The sequence below is a fragment of the Coloeus monedula genome (genome assembly GCF_965178545.1).
Source record: "Coloeus monedula genome assembly, chromosome: 1".
NCBI lineage: Eukaryota > Metazoa > Chordata > Aves > Passeriformes > Corvidae > Coloeus > Coloeus monedula.
In genome coordinates, this window is record NC_138781.1 from 34448035 (window position 1) to 34471912 (window position 23878).

A 23878-nucleotide genomic window follows, 5' to 3' on the forward strand; every position below is an offset into this window, starting at 1 on the left:
AACTTACTATTTTAAAACACATATAACCCTCCCAAAGAATGCTCTTCTTACAGTGTTCCAAACACCTCTCTGTGAAAGTCTACTTTAAAAGATATGCATGTATTATACAGATATGTAAAATACTGTCTTGCACAAGGTCTGACATATTTTTGCTCCTGGAAAAGAAAAAGGAAGATAGTGTCAGTTTGTATCCCTGCTTCTTCAAAATTCATTGCTCTTAAACACCATGCAGCTTCTCTTCAGGAGACCTGAACCTATTTTTTTTTCTCCTTTGCAGCAAGTGTATCATTAATAAGAGCAAGTTAGAAGTGCTTTGCATTTCATCTTTCTGAAGATTCATCCACTGGTGCATATATAACTGACAGTTAAAATTAGACATATATTAAAATCAGTTACTGAAGAAGTCCTCTGTCTTCCACTGTGCCCAAAGCTTGTAATGGTCTGAAACCAGCCAGAATATAAAGTAATTGTCATTCAGCAAGAGTCTATCCTAGAAAGTCATGCTTCAGTGGAGAAGACTGAGTTTCCATTTGAAATCAACAAATTAATCCAAGACAGGTATCTGAAAGGGCAAGTTTAATAGGAAGCAGCTACTGGGCTCTCAACCATGATAAAATGTTATTGCTGTTTCCCTGTAAATTGGCCGGGAACATACGATACTCTCTGCATAAGAGCTCCATTGCTGTTCAGGAGATATACTGCTCAAGCTATCAAAATGATGACAGTCTGCCAGTCCCCATAACAACTTGCCATTGGACGTGGCAAGAGCTTGTGCCTGTGCGTGTGAATTTACAATTACCAAAATGTTCTTCTCCCTTATAAGCAGAAAAGAAGCCCATGTATTAACTGTACTTAGAACAAAAACAATTGCTCCCTCAAATCAATGCTTCTTCAATAACATTCCTAATGAACAGCAGAAACTAAGCAATAGATACACATACCAAAAAAAAAAAAAAGGTTAAAATAGAATCCCTTCACAGCACTGCTCAAAACTCAAGTTTTGCTGAGCTCTGGTAAAGCCTCAGACTGAATTTTTCACACACTCCTCCAAAAGTTCAGTGTGGAAGAGACAGAAAAATTAAAATAGTGTCTCACAAGAAAGATACATCCTGGTCTCATTTTAAGGTGTAACAGCTGAAGTAGCTGAACTCTTGAGCGTTTCCCATCTCAAGGTGCTTTGGGTAAACACTATATAAAAGTACAAATATTCAAGCAGAACTTTACAGCCATTCTACCACAGTTAAAAATGACTTTGCCATTGGTGTTTTAAACAAGGTAAGTGCTCTCCAGTGCCATTACTAACCTTCATGAGACTTAGCTATAGCCCTGTGCCAAAGACAGTAGAACTACAGTTCCTTGGAGTCCATTTTCAAGGTACTCTTTCTAAACTCTGCAGTGGGGATGTGTCCAAGGCTAATTCCTCATCCTATCACACATGCACCTCTCTACACTGTCAACTCTCATTTCTGTTCCTGTCTTACATCCACAGTTCAGGGGTGCTCACAGAAAGCAGACCTAGAGACTGAGACTACGTTTAAACTCAGCATGAGAAGAAAAAGTTCTTTTACCGTCTTGTCACTTTATGTAATGTAAAAAAGCAAGCAGGCACAAATCCATACAGTAAAATTACTTAGGAAGGAGCTGTATTTGGAGCTTTTAGCATAAATTTGGGTGCAGTCCCTCCTCATAGAAATGATTTTCTCTGCTACTGGAACTACAAAAGTGATTTTGCAGCAAGGTTATTGCCACAGAGCCCATACTGCTCTCCTGGTCCCTTATATCCCAACCACATTAAGCAACCTTGTCCTGTCTTGTGTCACCACATAAGCCCTTCCCTGAGTTTTTGCAGGCAGTTTCTGACTGGACTGCAAACTGTCTGTCAAGCAACAACTTCCATCTGACCTAAACACAAACCAGGTATCAGCAATATTTCATTTCTGAGCTTTATTTTGCTAGAAATTGTTTCACTGGAACTCAGGGCTCAGTAGAACAAAGTTACTGGCATTGAGATGATCAGCAAAATGAAAAAGAAAAATATCTTCTGTGGACAGCATAACTTAATGTTTCTATTTCTTATTTGTGCAGTTTACGTGTACTCTGTGTGTTGGTTTGACACAGTAACTCAGTATTTTGCAATATGCACGCTATAGAACTGTACAGCAAAATGTGCTCAATTCTTTTACTGACAAGTTGCACTAACATGCTAGAAAGAAAAGAAAATATAAATGACAATGTGAATTAATTTCCGCAGTGTCTGCTGCACCTTTTAACTTTTACTAGTAACATTCATAAATAATCAGGAAAGTTATGGAAAAACTGAACAGAACAAGCATTTCATTGGTCAGAACTAAGGATGGGAATTATTAAAAATTATTTATGCATTATTTATCCAGTGAAATGGGCATCTTCATCAGTAAATAAAGATGATAGAGTAAAGCAAGTGAAATATAAATGCACAAATTACATGGCAATATAGCCTATTTTTCTGGGAGCTTATTGTGGAATTTTTGTTAACTAATGTTAGTTTTCTTTCCTCCTCACCACATGCTATTTGCTACTTATGTTGAAGTTTGGAAAACTATAATTTCAAATATAAAATAAATAAAACAATAGCAGATGTAATTTAAAAATCTGAAATGAATAAAACAGTCACTAACTGCTTCAGAAAATGAAAATTTAGACTGCATGGTTTATGAAAACATTAGAGAAGAAGTTGGCTTATTAATAGAATTAATATCACACTTTTGAAGACTTAAGTTCAGAGCCATACCAAACTATATTGGTTTATGGAAGGTGTTGTAATATGATTTTGTAGCTACATCTACTTCAGACAGGAGTATTTTGAATAATTAATTATTCAAAGTCCCTAGAACTCAATTTAAATGATGTAGCAGATATACACAATGCATGACATAAAGACATTTTATATTCTTTCTAAAAGTTAAGAACACATCTAAGTTTCACAATTCCTATTCTGAATTTTTAGACTTTCAGTATCCTTTACTATTATTAAGTCGAAGTCAGACTTTCTTCACCAAATAAACATCAATCTAATAAATCAAGTTCAGTTTCCTACTCTCTTCAGAGTAGGCAGCCACACTATCCTTTGAGCTTTAGACTTGAAAAAAAAAATCCTAAATTTATTAATATAGCAAAACTTCTAGTATTTAGAATGACAACTGTAAACTTCTACATTAGAGATTTTTACATACTCCAAGTGGAAAGCTCTTACTCCAGTTATAAGTAGAAGTCATCTTCTTAAGATTTAAATCACATCAAATGAAAATCAATGCAAGGGTTCTAAATTACTTCATAAGGCTTTAAATAACCACCTCTGCCTTAAACTTTATGCAGTTTTTGACTAAATGAGATTCTGCTTTTTCTATAATAAAAATCAGCAGCTTTCTTCTACAATAAATACAGTTCCTTCTTGATAACCTTAGGAAGTTTATATATTGTTACCATCTCATAGGATTTTTGCTCACAAATGCTGAATATAGATTCAGCCAAAATTTAAACTGGAAAAAGAAAAAATTCTAAACACCTTCAAGCTACAGTGACCATAGACATCAACTTGCTCTTCACAGGACTTACATGCCCAGAATATCCCTATTCTAAACCTCTTGATTTTTTTTTAATCATTCCTACAAATGTAGATAAAACTCTAACAAAAAATCAGTTGCATATGCTTTATTAAGTGAATCATGACTTAAAGCAGAACCCAGTGCAAGCTTTCTGGATTACACTGGATTACAAAAGTTGTAAACAATGCTACTGGTTTTATTATGGCTTGATGCAGACATGCTTCAGTATATTACAGACTCTCAATTTTAAAATGTAAATGGTACAGGATATTGATAAACCAATTAGCACTGATGCAAAGCAAATTCCTCTTTTATCTCAATTACAACATGACAACTTAATAGGTCAAGATAGTCTAACATCTGAGACAAGGGCAATTCAATAAAACAACTGCATCTTGATATGGTAATTAAGAGGAAATGTGAATCCATTACATTGTCTTGTGTATGTGTGTGTATGTAGGTGTCCTTTTTTATTTATTTAAGCATTTGATGCCCTCTTGCTGTTTTTATAGTGTATCAAATCCACATGAACACGGTTGAACCCAGTTGATACTTACCTACAATATCTGTAGTTTTAGCAGGCAAATTTTAAGGATGCAACTGTGCAGATAAGTAATTCATGAAAAGCCCCTAAAAGATACACAATTGCAAGATAATCTCTTCAAACATGGGACTTCTCTGTCTATAAATTTGCAAATGATTTTGATCTGGCTAAAACAATTTATTAGAAGTTCAAATACCTTGATATTGAACTGGTACTTGCATGCACTCTATTGGAAAATAAAACAAAATGACAAAGACCACAGCAAAATAAATACATTACAATTGGAAAGTGAAACCAGTTTTGCTCTAATATGATGTCACTTAAAAGTTAGATGTACCACATGCTAGAAAAGGAATGGTAGTCTCAGCATTGGCAAGAGTGTAGTGGAGCATACTGCAGCTTTTTGACGAACTAGGAGTTTTGGCAATTAGTACAAAGTGCTCTCATAAAGTCAAAGAAAGGTAGATGTTCTGTTTTATGCTTTGATCTTAATTTGATATACATACTGTAGTAGAAGTTTCACTTTACAAAATATCTTGGAACAATTTAAGAAAGTAAACAAAGCCAATCAAAGCCATATGGGAATATAATACATCAGTTTAGGACACAAACAAAAACTTACCTCTGTATTAGCTCTGGATGTTTATAATGAAAGACAAACATTATTGTACGCTGCATGACAGCAGAACAAATAAACTCTTAACTGCAGATGCAGAATGTAACAACCTATGCAGCCAATACAAGAGAATATTCCCATGCTGAAAACACCTCCTTTAGTTAAATAATCCCTTTAACCTGTTAATGGCTTTATAAGACAACTCCTGGCAAAAAGTTTACCTATGTCTTTTAATCATCATCTCAGCAGAAGTCAACCATAATACATAAAAACTGTAAACACGGAAAAAAATGCTTCAATCCACCACAAAAATCAAACAAACCTGATTCCAAGATTCATAGCCTCAGCAGTTCCAATCATACTGATGGCCAAGAGCATGTTGTTGCAGATCTTTGCAGCCTGGAAACACATGAAACCATCAATTAGTTTATGAACGTGTAAATTTTTACACGTTCACGAACGTGTAAAAATCAACTAGGCCCAGGCCAATATGATCAAGTATGTTCTGGCAGCTCTCTTCTACAGTTAACAGAGATCTGTGATAGTACAATGTTCATCAAAGCCGCTCTATGGCTCCTTCAGAGATTAAGAAGTACTTCTTAGTACAGTAGCTCAGTTAGTACACATGGCATGCAGGGGTTCTTTGTCCTTCAGAACATACAGTAAATCTAAATTCAGATGAAACAAAATTAAAATGTCTGTGTCCTAAGAAGTATAATCTCAACAAGCCAATGTGGAGAAACACCAGTCAGATTCTGGTGCTCAGTGACACAACATACTGGAAAAAAGTGCCATGAAGTTACTTTATAAACACAAGGTTAGAAACAAGCAAACAAGTATGAAGATATAAAATCATGCATTTAGTTCTGGAGTAAAAGAGTAGGCATCAATAAATAAAAAGCCAGAAAAAGGAAAGACTGAGATAACTATTAGCCCTTCAGAAAGCATTACCTGTCCGGTTCCAACCTCTCCACAGTAAACCACATTAGAACCCATGCATGTCAGCAACTCTTTGGCAGCATTAAATTCTTGTTCCACTCCACCAACCATGAAAGTAAGGTTCCCAGCTCGAGCAGCTCCAACACCTGAATCAAGATAACACTGGATTTAATAACACTATTAAAAAACCTCAAAACTTAGGCAGTTTCTCTTACCAGTAAGGGTCTGATGATGCAAAATTAATATTTCACTTACAATGAAGCTCTCAAATTCTGTGTAAAAGTAAGCCTATACTCCCAGTACTCCCAGAATCAGTAATCTAAATTCTCAAACATCTGATGGAGATAAAACCACCTTATCTTCCAGGCACACTAGCAGATAAGTCATAAGACTTGCATAAAACTGGCAATGTAGCTTTTTATAGTTTATACAAAGAAACAATCAACTTTTCCTGCAACTCTGCACTCAAAAAAAATTCACTGTATCTGAATTACTAAATAAAATTTCTCTTTTGTCAAACTACTCCTCACATATAACCATTAACAAACCACTGCTCAAAGTTAACTCTCTTTTATCAGGCTTTCCAAATCTAGGCTAATTTTTATCAATGCTTCCTGATTTTCACATGATTGAACAGCTAAAAGACACAGGCATATAAAATCAAGTCTTCTGAATTTCTGCAGTTTATTATGTTTCTAATCTGAAGCAAAATTCTCCTTAATCTGAGAAGCTTTAAGTTAGTTTCCCATACATAAACTTAATGCATATACAATGATGCAATTCCTATGTAAAGACAATGTAAAAATTATTCATACACATACACATAAATACACAAGTCCCAGTTTTATTCCTGTAGTCTGTCCTGTCTTTACCACAGTTCAGCAAGCACACACCATTGTTCTTTGATTATACAGTTCCTAACCACAACATTGGCAAATTTTTCATGTGATATTTATTACCTCCACTCCATGAAATATTCTATTCCTTAAAAGAAGCCTAATTCTAATATGAATAACTCTTACGTCCCTAACCTCAGTATCCCCAGTATTTAATGGGTATAACTGCTAGGAAAATTTGGCCTAAACTGATGAACAAATCAACTTCCTCACTAATTTTCACTCTGGCAAGAAGCACAGCCACTATAAATTTTCTGTGCTATGCATCAAACACTGGCTGGTTAGGGTGCACAGCTGCAGATAACAACTGACTTTCGAATTAAACATGCTCAATTAGGTACAGTGCTCTGAAGTGCTTTACCACAGCTAATGGTCAGTTTTGGACTTTGTTTACAACATCAAGGACAGTTACACTGAAGCTTCTCACACAGAAGATTTTGATGAATATTTTTTTGCTTTTCAATAAAAATTTCAATTGATGCTCTCTCTGTGTGCAACTGCTCTGTGTGGCTATGTCTACAAATGCCCCTTTCTGTATCTCCCAAGTGTTTTTTCCATCCTGTCTTTCAACACACACCATCTTTTGAAGTCACTGAAGAATTTCAGACAAATTTGACAGATCAGTCTCAAAAAGAGTAAATACCTACCAGGTATGCAAAACCAGGCAACAGTAAAGATGCTCCCAATGATATTAGCCCAGCCTATATTAGAACTTAGAATTACAGGATTTCTGGGGTTAGAAGTGACCTCTCAAGATCATTCAACACCCATGCTCAAGGAGGGCCAGCTGAGACATGTTGCCCAGGACCATGTCCAGTCAGCTTTCAAGTATCTCCAAGGATGGAGACTGCACAGCCTCTCTAGGCAACTTCTTCCACTGCCTACCTCACAGTAAAAGTGTTTTCTTATGCTTCATATGGAATTTCATGTGTTTTGATTTGTGCCTCCTGTTCTGTCACTGGGCACTACTGAGAAGAGTGTAGCTCCCTCTTCTCCATTCTCTTCCATCAGGTTTTTATACACATTGATAAGATCCGCCCTAAGCCTTCCCTTCACGCTAAACAGTCTCAGTCTCTCCTCAATATGAAAGATGCTCCAGACCGTTTGTTATCTTCATGGCCCTTAGCTGGACTCACTCCAGTAAATCTGTGTCTTGTGCTGTTAAGCCCAGAACTGGAGCATCCGGAAGAACTCAGACTCATAGCTTTAACAAAACCATCGGTCTATATACACAACACTTTTAAGCTGAAATACATACAGTGGTGAAGATCCTCCTGCCCAGGTTGAGAGACACCCAATTTGCAGCCAATCCTTGATCTCACTTGAACAACTCCTCTCCAGGCACCTCACAGGAACTGGGCTAAGAGCAAAGCCCAAACTAGCTAGCACAAACAGATCATTGTTGTCTTTTTGGCTACCAGTTCACTATGTACATGACCACAAAGATTGCTACATTAATAAACACAATGGTTTTCATTCCATTCCTCTAGCTATTTTTATTCAAACCACATAATGGCCTTTACCACTAATCCTGTGATCTGACCTGCAGCAAATTAAGTAGACAATTTAAGTCAAAGCTTACAAACAAAATCCAGTACTATCCATCACAGGTCAATAGCCTTATATCTAGATTACAGACTGCTAAATAGTTTCAGAGATTCATTTATTAGAGCAAAATTAATGCTGACAATAGTTTTCAGCTGGTTAATCTTCTGACAGCTGCACTCTCTCACTTGTTCAAACATTTCAAGAAGCAAAAATAAATTAGTTAAATAGAAAAAAAGAGCAATTTGTTGTATAATGCAGAAGGCTTGGAAAATTCTTGTTTTGAAAACAAAAACCTATTTACTTCATGGTAGATTTTATCATCTAGGGTCCTTGCCAACTATCTGCTATTTTATCAGAATCAAACGAGCAACGCAGCAAATTTGTAAGACTGGAAATTTAAAAAAAATTGGCATGGAGTCTAGGAGTACAAGAACTGTAACTTCAGCTAAAATTAGAAATTTAAAAAAATCATTATACAAGAATGCACAGCATTATTTCACAATCACAGATTTCATACCAATAACACAAGCCAGTAAAGTATTATCAGCTTCTAACGCTAAAGAGAGCAGCGGAGATGCAGAGCAGCTAATGCCATTTAAATAAGCTAACTATTATTTTTCATATTTTGATTTTTTTAAAGAAATCTTACCACCTAAGATAATGCTTTATGTACCGCTGCTGTGAGGGTCAAAGTAATTTAGAATCTATCTGTTCTTTCTAAAATACAAAAAGTCTCTTCATGTCCTTGGGGAATGGTTTTCAGAGAAACTGCATCTATGATTAGCGAGTGTTACGATTTCCTCCTCTGCTGCAAAGCAAGACTGCTGGAGTTTATGGCTGCGGTCTTATACTTGGCTTTTCTAGGATGATAACCCACACCTTTGTGCAGAATCCCACAGAGCAGATCCCACAGAGCAGATCAGCTCCAAGTCTGTTGGTCACAACAGCACCAGAGTTTGTCCCAGAGATATAAACTGATAGGAATAGGATTGCAGAAAAATATAAGAGATCTAGCTAGTTGAGGGGACATGCAAGAAAATGACTGGGAAAAATATGGGGAGCAGTTACAGAGTAGCACTGCAGTATGGCATATCCACTTGGAGATGGATTTCCCACTTGCATACTAGCAGGTTTTGGATGAAGATCTGCAAAACTAAGTTTTTTTTATCAAAAGAGGTATATGAAGAACTGCACTTCAAAGCATCCTGTCACATCTGGCTGTGTTACTGGTGGGGCAAGTTCAACCCAAGTGCTTCTCATTCAATTGCCAATGGATTGCTCAGTGAACCTGATGCAGAGCAGTTCTTAAGTTCAACATTTTAGACAAAAATAGGAATGGAGACTTAGAAGCTCTCACATGACAACAGTAACTGGTTGCAGGTACCCTGGAACAGTCTGAAGGTGACTTCAAGTTTTAGCATCCAGGCCAAGCAGCCTCATTTGATAGACATGCTGCCCTTCCATATTCACTTTCCCGTGCTTATTTAAACAGTATTTATCGCTGCTGCAAAAAGTCTTGAAATTTGCCACTGATGTTTCCAGTTCCAAAAAAAGCTCAGAAAGGTTCTGTAGCTACATCATTAAAACTGCTTCGTTTCTATCAGTTTCTATCAGTTTTGTTATTATTAAGAACACAATTGGCTAGAAAAGAAATGTTAACGTAAAGGTGTTATATGAAAGTATCTGCTTTTGGTTTCAGCTTTATTATGCTTCTGTAAGAACAGAGGGCAGATGAGTTTAAAAGAAGTGATATTGTAAGGCTATGCATTACAGCACCATCACAGTGGCAATGCTGAAAACAGTAACACTGATGGAAACACAATGCACCCAAGCATATCCCTGTGCCAACGTATTTAAACCACTGTTGCACTGCATCTGCAGATAAAAAAATTTATTGCTGACAAAGTTGAGACTCAAACAACACGAATTGAGCTGTTTCAGAGTCTCTAAAGGACAAGTAGGAGATGAAGGCTGTAATATCAAGAAGCTCCAGCAAAAAATCATCTATTTTGTTATTTTTCAACTCAACATTTAGTTGCAATTTTAACAACTAATTTTGTGATCTAAACTAGATTAAAATACCCCAACCAAACAACAAGCATATTGCTAGAGTTTTAATCCTCCATCCTGTTTTACAATGTTGCACCCTCAAGCACAAGAGTTGAGGCTTTGCCTATTACACTTTAGGAAGTGCAAGGGAACACTGGTCTTTTATTCTGATTTTTTTTTGAAAAAATGCAGTTTAAGCAACTGTAGCTGCCTCAAACAAGCAGCTTCTTGTCATGTTTGCTCTCTTTCAGATAGGCTGAGCTTGAGAGGCTGCATCTGTGTACCTTGTGTGAGTGTGTATTTTTAAGGACTAAGCATATTTTTTTAAGTACCTGCCAGCTCACACCAAATACTTTGTCTTTGCAACTCATGAAAAGTTAAAGCAAGATACACAAGGAAAGATTAACTGAAAAGGTTACTATTGTTTTGCTACACATATAAATCTAAAACCAATTAAAAGGCATGTATAGGCAAAATCAGCTATAAATCCCTACTGGAAATAAAAGGATATTTAAAACCATACTATAAATTTAAAATAACCATGAAGAGACTAGTTATTTTATAAAATATAAATAGGGTATCAGTTTTTTCTACTTGCTTCTTAGACAATGTCTGCCATCATCAATCTATTTCCAGGAAACATGTAAATGGAACAGACTCAAAAAAAACCCCACAGCACACCACCACTCCAAGAGCTTGTGTTTCTCTCTATTATAAAAATCAGCATCAAAGCTAGTGCTATGAAGCTATTCTACTGTCGTATAACTAAAACACAGTAAATCACTTAATTTGCTCAAAAGAACTTAAATGTTTTAACCAGTCTGCCATCAGCAGAGATAAAGAAGAGGGCCGATGGGACCGGGCTGCAATGTGAGCCGTCTTTAAAATGCAATTGTTCTAATCATTTTCTACAGATGCAGCCTCACAAGGGGCTGCTGTCACAGGGACCATTTACGACTTGTTATGGTGTCTCTATTGTTTACCAGCGACATTCGCTAAAAAGGCGACAGCTGGGACAGAAAGCTGCTCCTCAACGAACAATATAATCCCGTGAAAGTAATCAACAAATTTAAGGGTGTTAATTAACTTTACACTTTATCATGTTCAATTAGTTGTCCTTTCTCGAAAAGATTGCCGTGCACAATCGGTTTAGAGCGTGCCATGTTTGATTTGTAAGTGATCACTGTTTCTGTTTCAAAGTCCATGTCAGATGTTCTCCTGGGTTTTGGTGACACAGATGAATGGCTCTGCACATGTTAGGGGGTGATCTGGTTTAACATAAACCAGCATAACATAACCCCTTGTTAACGTATCGCTGGCCTTTCCAAGCAGGCACAGAAACGCCCGTGCCCGCGGACGCACACATACGTGCACAAAACCCCTGCGGCAGCATGACAGTCAACGAGTCCAAGTTTCGTTTTTGCTGAAACGCAAAGACACAAATAAATGGGCAATTTTTCATCATTATATCTCAAAGCAAGACTTGTCTTTTAGGGGCACGCTTGGGATCATTTCTTCCCAGCAAGATCCCTAGTTCTGCCGCATTATGCACTAATGCACAAGTGCCTCCGTACATTTTACATAATGCACACTGCCTTTTCTAATGGCAGCTGAGCAAACGCTGGGTAGATGCACTAAGTTCTTCCGTATATCAAATTCTGAGTTTGTACTGCATTTATAATGCCAAGGATTCTAGAAGAAAGTTGAATTAATCTATTATTAAAATTTGCCATTTTCCCTTTAAGGTACCATTCCTACTTGCTAATGGGACAAGGCAAAGCTCATGATGAAGCGAGAACGTACTTGGAAGTGCCCCTTAATGAAAGTCATTGCTGTTTCTCTCTTCTGACAAATAGAGCTTTGCATCACCGTACCTCATAAACTAGTGATTTTTGAGCAAAAATGGAAATGGAGGTTCAGGTCAGTGATTTCAAGATTTATAAAACAAGCACTCAAATATTAATCCAGACAAAAGCACGCTTAAGGAAGTAGAAACATCTCCTTTACGGCATAATCGAATTATACAATTTGTGAGATTATGACTGTACACAGAAAAAAACCGAGTGGATTTTTATTCTGCAGCAACAGGCAAATTAAACACACATGATCATCATTATATAAGCAGTTATATTGTACATAAAAACAAACTGCAAAAAACCCACCCACAAAACAAAACAAAATAAAAATGCAAAGAAAGCCCAATGGAAAAGTTGTTAACTCTGAAAGCTAATAATAGACTAGGTTAAATATTTAAGAGGAAATTATAGACTATATCAGAAATAGCTGAAACCACAAAACAAAGCAGTATAAAACATTAGTTTTCTGCTAGGAAGAAGATCTGCAGGGAAAAGGGAAGCGGTCGATAGATCCTTAAATTGGACGCAATAGCTGTTCTTCTATCCCAAGTTGGCAGCTGCTACATTTGCAGACCTAGTTCATTATTTACCCATAATGACCATCAAGCTCCAGTCAAAGTCAGATCACAACAACTGTCAGCAGCTCTTTTAATTAGCCTTGTTTGAATTCAGATAAATATCACAATGGCCCAGCTTCTGCTGAAAAAGCAACAAGAAGATTGCAAAGAAAAAACTGCTCTGACTTCCTAACAAACAGTATTGTGAAGAAGTCCAGAGAACCAAAGTTTTTTGTTTGCTTGTTTGTTTTTTAATTAAGGGATGGTGATGTGCACATTATTATTTTTCCCTCACGTGATATTCATATTACTATCTGCAAGTCCTGTTTATAAGCAAATTCGTGCATCTCAAATGCCAACTCAAAACACTACTTCACAATCTGAAAGGTAAACTTGAAGAGATGGTTTACAGGTATTAATTAAATTTCTAACCTCTGTGAAATTATACAGTTTGAAAAACTGGATCAGAATTAAGGAATGCACATATTAACAGGATTATCCTCTCTCCTAATTTATCTCCTTCTGTTTGTTTATCCTCAGGGAACATAATCTTCTGTTGCATCAAGCCACTCTCATTCTCCCTGTGTCAGCAGCAGAATAATAATTCCCTCCTCCTCCTCCTCCACCCCCTCTCCCACAAGCACTGGCAAGAATGAAGACGAGTGGATCAGACTGTGTGCATCAGCATTAATGCTCCATGCAGCTATTTTCCTAGCAGTAGTAGACACTGAAAGAAAGATGCAAGAGAGGTGAGCAATATGCTACCTGTTCTGGGCAGCCCAGCATGAGAGGGCATAATTAAACAGATTTTGCCTCCTAGGATAATATGAAGGTAGAAGATGCAGGCAGAGACTGCTCCAAGAGCCTTTCTTCAGCACTTCACTTGCTGTCACAGTTGGGTCCCAATTTTGCTAGGTGCTGTCCAAAGACAAAGCCAGTACCAAACTCTCCAGTCCCACATGCCAGTCTGAGAAGTGCTGCTGGATATGCAAGGATCCTTGGGAGCCTCAAGGAAAACGTATTTGGGGATTTACATGAATCATAAGGATACATGCATATAAACAATAGGTACATACATGTGTTATATTAGAAGAGGATATCCCTTTTGGGAACAGAAAAAATTATGTAAACATAGTCAGAAACGGAAGGTAGAAAGTAGTGGAGGAGGAAGGATAAACAACCAATTAAACAAAATAGGCAAAATGGTCATGAGAAGCTTCATGTTTTCAAAAGAAGGCTTGAGTAGAATTGTATAGGGATTCGTACTTGAACTTGGCCATGGATGGTGAACAAAAATCTTCAGTTTGATTTAGATGTATTATAGAACGATGCCAAAACACAGAAAAGAATATGCCCTCTCAATAAATCATGCAAAAACTGACTAGAAGCTGTTGTTGAGGCAGTTTAATATGAGGGGGATGAACGAGGAAAATTTTACGAGATGGTATTAAGTAGCAACTGATGCCTCCCAAGGATCAGCCAAAGAAAATAGTTGCAAAAGGCAAATGCACACATAAGATACTTCAACTTCTTCAACAGAAATACAAGCTGAAAGGCCTGATGAAATTGTTCTGTCTGCAGCCTTTTTTTAAAAGCACTACATTTAGTTCTAGTCATTGTAATGTCAAAGAGAAATATCAAAGCACTTGAAAAGTTAGCAAGTAAAAAGGTTAACAGCACTGCAATAAGAAAGGAAATACAGTACGCTTGATTAACTTGTTTGCTTATTTTTAATACCCAAAATATTGCATTAAAAACATTTAAAAACAGTAGTTCATGACAGTTATCTTTCCCATTCTCTACCTTTAATCCATACTCCACCATAAAATCCCACACAACAGAAACACTCTTTTAGGTGTTGCTGGAGTACCAGATTTAGCTACTCCTTTACACATCCCTAACATATAGATATATGGTCTAAATCTCATCTGCAGACCTATACAGAAATATTAAAACTTAAAACCAACAGTTGCATGTATCTACAGTTGTGGACAGCGAAACTACCTGCACAGAGCTTAGCACAGCTCAAAACAAGTATTTAATTTTTTATCTGAACATTAGCAAGAAGGCTGGACAACCAGTGACAAACAGAAGCAATACATTCCACATATACAAGATCCCAAAGTTTCAAAGCAGATTTCAGACAGTCCAAATGTAAATAAAGCACATGACACCGAGCTGTCTGATTAACTGCTGCTGGGTTCTGAGCAAGCAAGCACAGCATCAAATACATGTGAAACATCAAATAGAAAAGAAACAAAGAAAATAGTCCTTCAAAGAAAATAAATCTTGTCCTGCACTACTGCTTGAAATTCTGGTCTTTTAGCAGAAGTCCAAAAATTAAACATGAACATGCGTGCAGCTCCTCCACTATGTGGGCCGCTGTTAACCCTCCACACGACTGAAATTCAGTAGGCATAATTCTTGTCTTCACTGATGAGGTTTCAAGTCCTAGAAATAAAACTTTATCCCAATGACATAGTGCAAAATCAAGAATAATTTTTGTCTGGTGTTAGAAAGAGGGAAGAGCTGCATTTCTAATATTATCACAACCTCGCTTTCTTGAAAAGCTTCTACTCTATGCAGAAGATCAGCAACCAAAAATAGACTCTTGTGTGACTATGGAAGAAAAAACTCAAAGGGATAGACATTTATAATGTTCCCTTTGAAAAAGAGATGGCAAAATTCCAGAAAGGCTATTCTTATATTCATATAGTTAGTTGTTCTAACTCAAGTTCACAGACAATACCAAAGTGAACATCAAGCCTGCAGAAGCCTAATGTTTGCATGGAATATCCAAAAGCCACAAATAGATCCAACAATCCACCTTGTCATCACAGCTTTTCATCTCATCCATTCTGACTGAACAACATACATGTAAATGTATGGCCAACAAAACCAGATGCACAGCCAATCTTGTTGATTTCTTTAAATCACAAGAAGCAGTCAGCTATAAGCCACCATGTTTGCAGATTTTGCTACTTGGACTTGAATGTCTCTGTCCGGAAAGTATAAAATACTTGCACGTTCTACCTTAACTCCACAGCAAAATGCAACTGTGCTTACATAGTGCTGTGGAATAGATATGTAAAAGGTGGAAACTCTTTTATTATAACAGCAAAACAAAAACCTTCAAGAAAAAATAAACCAGGGATATTTAATATTATTGTTTACCTGTTTCTCCAGTATTAGTACAACTTTAACAAGATATCAATCCCCTTTTACAAAAACAAATTACTTGAAACACTTTAGTACTTCATGATTTTATCATATTATTTTTCTATAGATCCTGAAAACCAACAAAACGTGGCATGTTTTTTTTTCTGAATAATGAAAGCATTAAGCACACTGCTAAAAACAGAAAAACACAGTCACACTGAGATGTACATTGAAACTGCATTACTCAACAGGTATGGGTTCATGTGCTCCTCTTGATAAAAGGTCTGCTTCTTAAAAAGCCAGCTGCAGAAGCAGGTAAATTTCTATCGATGCACTCATTAGTGGTTTCAATGTCATATAAGAAAATAAAGACAATAAACACAGAAAAATAAAACAAAAAGCATTTGAATGGGGTGGATAACATAGCATATATGTTCCTAAGCATTTCTGGTTTATCTTAAGTAGCATGTAGCAATGCCACAAGCCAATCCAAATCAGTGGGGGCATATTTACATTCACAACATTTAAAAAATACCTAGTATTTAACAGCAGGAATCTAACAAAATTTTAAAATAAAATAGAAATGTATAGCCAGAAAGAAGTGTCAGACAGGTAGTTTTAAAATAAATCAGTCTCCAGTATTTTCTCCTGGGGAGCTTCTCAGCTGAAAGTTTTAATTTTACCTGTTTTGGGTACAGTCTATGAGAGGACAACTGACAGAGGTTTACCAAATGAAATTGGAAAGAAATGGATAAATAATAGGAGTGAAGACTGCACTAAACATTTTTGAATGAACTTTTGAACTCTGTCCCTTCAAATGTCATTGGTGGTATGAGACCAAGAATTTTTTTTACAATCTGAACCATCACCTGTGCATTGTTTCAGATATGTCTGCTCTTTTTTTCAAGCACTTTGGCATTGAATCTTGCCTCTGGATACAGTCAAGAGCCCCCACAGTCTTATCTTTCAGCTGCTCCTTTAAAATATATGCTTATTTTAAAGCATGCCTAACTCTGTACCTACAAAGTAACAAATCACTTTCTGCTGCCTAATTTCAGCATGGTCAAAGTTAATTCTCAAAGCTTTAAGGCACTGAAAGGCAAAGCAATACAATAATGCAATATTACAACAACTGCTAGAAAAACAGCCTAAATTGGAAAGATTCCATTTAAAGAATCCCTTTGTTTCAAGGCCTTTCCCAGTTCTATTTCCTGTTCAGGGATCCTCTACACATAATTCTGTTATTACCTCTCTGCAAAACAGATAGTGCATCTCTTTCAAAGAACTAGACTTAGCATTGCCCTTCAGCCTAAAATGCAATGTACTTTTCAGTGTTCTCAAATGTACTTGATGCCACTTATACAATGAGTTCAAACCTTGTAATTTAATTAAAAGTCATATCTCTTTATATATGAACTAATTCTGAGTTTAATATGGAAATATTTTTAAGAAGAGATACTATTTTTATTATTACATTTATTGTTTCAGGATGAGCCAATATGCAATCATATGGTTTAAATTTACAAATGCTCCAAATGCTGTACTTTCACAAAACAAAACACATTTTCATATTTAACTGTGCTGAATGACAACTTAAGGAGACCCACTGTAATATCTGTGAACCCCTTTTTTCTGTACTGCCTGGAAGTATTCCAACACTGCAACTTAGGCAATTTTACACAAAACCAATTTAACCTTTTTTCTGTAACATAAAGGAATTGAAAGTCAGTACTTGGCCTGGCCTTCCATTTAAAAAACAAGAAAAGAGGAAGACTGCATTTTGCCAACGAACAGAATCAAGAGGGTAACAAAGTTAATTATTTCTCATAATCAGTAATTATGATTAGATAAGAGACTCTTTGGTAATGAACTGCTCTAATGATGGAGGACCTCCATCCTAAGAAATATAATAGTACATTAACATAACTGTGTATGCAAAGTACATAGAACCGCTGCCACAGTTAACTTGTCATTGAATGATTAAATAGGAATTCATAATTAGAAAAATCCACAGTGTAATTTATTGGCCTTCTCGACAGTTCTGGTTCATTAGAAGTTGATTACCAAATAGTGACCTCTAGCGGCCTACAGCTTTTTCATGTTACTCCGGTTCTCTTGGCAGTCTTAGAAGCTATTTAACCTTAAAAAAAAAAAAAAAAAAAAGGGCAGTTTGATGAATGTAAAATGCTTCCCTTCAAGATACCTTTTTAAAAACTTCTCTTAAAGTATAAAGTGTGCTAATTTTTTCACAAAATGGTTTCCTGTTCTGTAACCATTTATATAAATGTAAAAAAACATGCACCTATATGAAAACCCCACAACTTCTCAGTTTTAAAGTTAATACTGAGGTTAACACGGTTCTCATGGTAATTAATATTTATATACTAATTAAACATAATGTCTTCTAGGAAAAATATATAATATATTAAAACAAAATACTTTTTAGTGTCAATTATGAAGACCTTGAGAAGCTTATACTTCAAGCCAGCCTGCATATACCTTAAGGTGAAGTCCCCCTAAGCGTTGCCTTTGAACAACGGTCAGTTTTGCACTAAAATGAATTACACTGGCTCAGCTGGAGAAGCCAGAGGACAGGGAGGGAGAAAACTCCACAGTTCTCTGCTCCAGGTAGGAGAAAAAAATCCCAACATTTCTTATTATTTGCTGGACACATACCTTGCAACACTCTTTACTCAAATGTAATTTAAGAAAAATGCAACTTAAAAGTAAGTAAGATTTGCATTTATCTGCAAAATCTTTTAAGCATTAGGGTGGAATTTTCCCTCATTCAACTTAGCTAATCCACTGTTACGCTATTTAGACAGTGTTCTATTTTAAAATTTTCCATTATGATAGATACACTTTTTCTTGAACTAGGACAGTATCTAATTTGGTTTTTTTTGTTTCTAACAGGAAGTAGCACATCTGAAACTAATATAGAAGCCCCTGAAACACAGCATTAAATAAAAATTCATACCCAATGAACACAAGCAATTTGAATTTCCATTGTTTTCATTTTCCATCTTGCTCTTTTCCCAACACTAACACCGTAGAAATGATGCGCATGTATTTTTCTTTGTGTTTGTCTAACATGGAACTGGCTAAAAAAATTATCCCCCATTTTTGGACAGAAGCTAGGAAATAAACCGCATCGTCCTGTTCCATACATAAACAGATTCTTCAGAGAAAAGTATTCCAGTCTCCCAAATGGGGAGATGTCCATCATCCTTGCATGCTGGAAACAGCTTTAACAATTGCTATAAACAGAGAAATGGATAGCTACATGACAGAGATCTCCACCCGGATTTCCGTGTGTGTATGTGTGTGTGTACAGATGCGTGCATGCACACACACAGGATTCTAGCTGTTTGTGGCGATGATTTAATATAGTGACTGGATAATGAGCTGTGCTCCCTGCAGCAAGTGAATCACCATTTAATGCTATTATCAACAGTTCATGACCCACCGGCATGAAATGTCAACCTGATTAATCTGAACACTACTGACCTCAGAGAGGAAAAGCTACCTTACTGTCAGAATTTAATATATAATAAAACCATACCCAGAATATAAATACCTGATCAAGCAAGGCTATTAACAGCAAATCTACTTTATTTTGCTCTACTGTTTCTTTTAAACTTGCTTGGGCATACATTAAAAAAAACCAAAAAACCCAAAAACTTTTGTCTAGTCAAGCAGGAAGCAATCCATTAGGACTTATTATTTTGATATACAGTGAAACATTTCAAAATGGCTGTCCAAATACAAACCCCATGTTGATACAAATAAGAAAAAAAATTAGCATATGCTATTATAGGACTTGCTACTGTCAATTCATATCAGGAAATGATCAGAAATTGTTCTTGCTTTTCTAAGGTCACTGAGGCAATAAAAATACTGATTTGTAAACAGGAAACAGCTTGTATGAGTGGTGCTGCATAGGTCACAGAAGAAAGCTACCTTAGCTTTGTAAAATGAATACACTTCAAGAAGATTAGAAATTTGTGCCAGTTACATTCATGAACATAAGGCAACATCCCCCTCCCCCACCCCCATTTTTTTACAGTTATAGCAAAGATTTTTTTTTTGTAATTCAGTTCCATGATAGGGCTCTACTCAGTAAAATTTTTATAATTTTTTTCAATTCTCATTGCAGAATAAACCAGAAAAACAAGAAAAAAGGACACGTTTTACCAGTCACAATGAGGTTAGTACAATCTTGCTATACACTCTCCATGTCTTTTAAATTTAACTTAGCTAGGAGCCTTATTAAAAGATGTAAAACTTTTCAGCCAGCTTTTCAGGATTCTCTACATAACAGTATCTAAGTAATCCAGACTGAAGCTGGTAGGACTACATGGCATTTATCTGTCAAGTTATATTAACTGACGCGTAGTAACTAGTATGGTTTATCATTAAAACATAGTACAGTTACTTTTAAAATGAAACCCACAATGGTTTCACCCCTCACTTTTTATTGTTGTCACCTGGTACTGAAAGGGCTAAGGGATTTTCAGGACAAGGGGCTGGAAGAAAACTGAGTGAAATCCCGAAAACTGCCCACATATGAATGGAATGACCGTGGGTGGGACGAGAAGGAACACTCCAAGTATCGACTTAAAAACACTAGCAGCCAAGGAAAGAGGAACATGTCAAACTGACTTGACTAAAACTTGGACAAAACCCTGATGTCTGAATTCCCAGTTGCGAGCTCTGCTGGAAATGTAAAGAAGGAATAAAGAAATTCTGGACACTTAGGCAGGAAAGTAATTCATGCTGCCAGCACAGACACATGTTTAAGCTTTGCTTTTCCATTCAGAAATCAAACCGCTCTTGTATGCCAGTAGACTAGTAAGTGTTGGCCTGTTTTGCAAAGGCTGTCCTGTGTAGCTGCAAATACTGCTGGCTGCAGTGTGCCTGAAGGGGTAACATCTGACAGCCATTAAACTTCTTCTGCACCCCTCCTCTGAATTTCAAGGGAAAGAGGGGTTTGCCATACAGTAGCACAGCCATAGTGCTCTCACTCTTAGGAACTCCAGATATTACAGTAATAAGAAGAGTTAACACAGAGAGGCTGTATTTAGATCTCCATCAAGCACAAACTGTAAATCTGTCTGCTAGGATGTCAAAAGTATTTTCTGTTACCTGGAACTAATGATCACCTTCAAAATCTTGGTGCTCTCTTCCTCCATTGCAGATTAGCTCACTTCTGAGTCTTGCAGCTAGATTGCATCTTCTGCTCTCACGAAGCTATGCAGCCATCTCCTGCTACAAAAAGCTGCTTTGCCTCCATGATTCCTCACTGTACACTCATTTTACGAGCCCTTTTAGAGGCTCTGTTTGCCATACACATTTTTGTTCTGTTTGAGTAAACCCCATTTCATCCCTTTTGCCTTCTGGAGAAGAATAGGAACAAAGGCATGGGAACTTGTTCTTCTCCTTTCTAAACAGCTCCTTGATACAACCAAAGCCCAGCAACTGTGCAGTCCCTTCAGACTAAGGTAGCAACCCTCCACAGTCCTGACTGTGCTGAGTAGCTGCTCCAAGTCCCATCTTGAATCACATCGAGTTCATATTTTTAAAATTTTTGATTTAGAAAAATCAGATGGCATTAGAAATGCAGTGAGTCATATGCACTGAGGAAATGCAATTAATACTGAAGAAAGAAGACAAAGAACAGTCCAAACCCTCCCATTTTCAAGTATTCTCTAGAATATTTTGGCATGCATATAATTGGTTCAATAGATTCAGACTGGTTTTTCTTCCTTACTCACAAAAAAATAATGAGGAAGCAAGGACATAGAATAAAAAATGCAATTTGCTTGCTTTCTACCGTGTTTATAGCTATCTATAAAATGCCCAAGATCATTCTGAAATGTTAGCAAAAGATAAAACAGTGGCTAGAATAATTTTTTCAAGTATGCTTTTAAAAGCTCTTAAATGAAAAGAAAAAAATAAATGTGCCTTCATAGGGAGATAACATTACAGTTTCAAATTAGCTTTTTAAGTACACAGGAATGTAGATGAAGAAAGAAGAGCACTTCCTTGACATAAAAACAGAAAATAAGGTTTTTAAGAGGTTATTCTGCAATCTTTCTGTGCTAACTCTGGTCTTAAAATAGGTAATTAGGAAGCATTCTTTTTTTTGTCCCCGAATGTAACTCAGTCAGAGATTTGGGCTTTTATTCATAAAGAATGATAGGAGAACTGGGAAGGATAAGTGAACTACAGCAGTTTATTTCAGAATACAGACTTGATTCTAATTAATTCTAATGAATTCTCCAACACCAAAGTTCTCCTAATTTTTGTATTGTGCCTATTCTCTGAGATTAATGGGGGAATCGTATACCCAAAGTATATCTCTGGCTCCTTCTGTGTCCATTATTCATCAACAAACTACAGTTCCATGGGGACTTTAGTAAGGAAAAGAGAGAAAAATGATCAGGTCAGTACTTGGTATAAACTTTTTTGGCTACATATTCAGAGTATCAGCAGGAAGTCAGTCTGTGCTTTCTGTACTGAGAAAGCACAAAGAAGTGGCTTTGATGACACCACATCTCCCTTTTCCTGGAGAGCAGGGAAAGAAGGAAGAGAGAAGATACTTGTTTATTTAATTCTATGTAATTTCAGATAAATAACTGCTCCAAATTAGAATTTAATATTCAAAATCATGTAAGAAATTAAACTTCTGAACCAGCTACTGAGCAACTGGCATAAAAGTAAAGGTTCTACACCAGAAATTACTAAAATTGGCACAAACTACACACCAACAGTAATCAGATCTGCAAAACACAGCCTAACATTATGCTCTTATCAGGGAAGGTAATTATACCTGCTACAACATCTGAAATACCAGCTCCTTAATCACTTTTGGCAAAACATATAAGGTGCGCTTTGGCATTACAACAATTCATTTTGCTGTGTGCAGACTACAGTTTTTCAGACTATATTCCTTGTCTCTGTGTAGTCCCTACGAATGCGTATCTAGTACAACTGCTTGCTTTCTTTGTGTAAAATACACACACACACAAAAAAAAAAAGGAAAGGAAGGGGTTCACAATCATCTACAGAAAACAAAGATACATCATTTACTTTTAAAAAGGCTGTTTTCCATCTTGTGTCATGGGTTAGCTAGAATTCAACATAAGAAACAGTAAAATGATCATGCAAGCACCTCCAAAGGTTGCTAAATCTGTCTTCTTGAGGTAGCTGTTCAGTGTTTTGATTAAAGATTTGCCCTATTGTGTCAGGAGTGAACGGTCTATCAATGGTATTTCTCAGTAGTATTATACTTAAATTAATGAAAAAAGTTGAATGACAAGTTGATGTCCTAAAAAAGACGTTTCTAGAATGAGATAGAAGTGCACTCAAAAGATTCCTGCTCATTTAGCTTATGGACTTACAGGGACTATATACACATCAGAATTCAAGTACAATACCCCAAAACCATACATGTAACAAAAACTCAGGGTGGCAAGGGAAGACATTTTTGTTGCGTATGTTCTCTACATGCCTTTTTTTTTTTTTTTAATGTGATGGACACAAACCAATGACTTTCTCATTCATCACTGCTGTTAGAACAGAAATGCTTTGAGGTTCCCATTCTACAAGCCAAATCTTGTGAGGTTTACGTTGCAGCATCACAGGACTCAACAAAATTTATAACCTGTTATTTCAGCCTTCTTTGATGAACAGATATAAAAATTAATTAAAATGGCATTTATTCCACTTCTTTCTACTTCTTTCAAAGTAGAACTTTCTGTAAAATACTTATTGCATGCTAAGCATTTATTACAGTCAACAAGAAAAAATACAAGTAAAAATGTCTAAAGCCTATAAAACAGTCAAAATGGTCTTTATTTTGACAATTTCTCTTATTCGTTTTCCATTCATGCAGAGCTCTTTTCAAAAAACAACCCTTTCTGGACAGTGCCTGAGGTGGTATCAAAATGCTCTTGATTAAAAAAACTAAACATACCTGTCCCTCCAACCTGTGAAGCTTTTTTCTTATTTTAACAGTCTAATCTACCTTTCCTTGAGACAAAAGGGAACTTACGCATCTTGTAGCGTAACAAGATGGATGAAACAGATGTATTACAAGAGGACATTATACAGTTGATTCCAAACAGT

At 36.3% G+C, this 23878-nt stretch overlaps 1 protein-coding gene across 1 annotated transcript in view; it reads right to left on the bottom strand.

Annotated features, from left to right (window-relative positions):
- HIBADH (3-hydroxyisobutyrate dehydrogenase) overlaps positions 1-23878 on the bottom strand; it is an 86421-nt gene that overhangs the window by 10852 nt on the left and 51691 nt on the right. The window contains exons 5-6 of the mRNA XM_082282107.1: positions 5696-5829; positions 5067-5143 (exon numbers count right to left, since the gene is read on the bottom strand). Coding sequence (XP_082138233.1) covers positions 5067-5143; positions 5696-5829 — 211 coding nt within the window. The remainder of the gene's footprint in view (positions 1-5066; positions 5144-5695; positions 5830-23878) is intronic.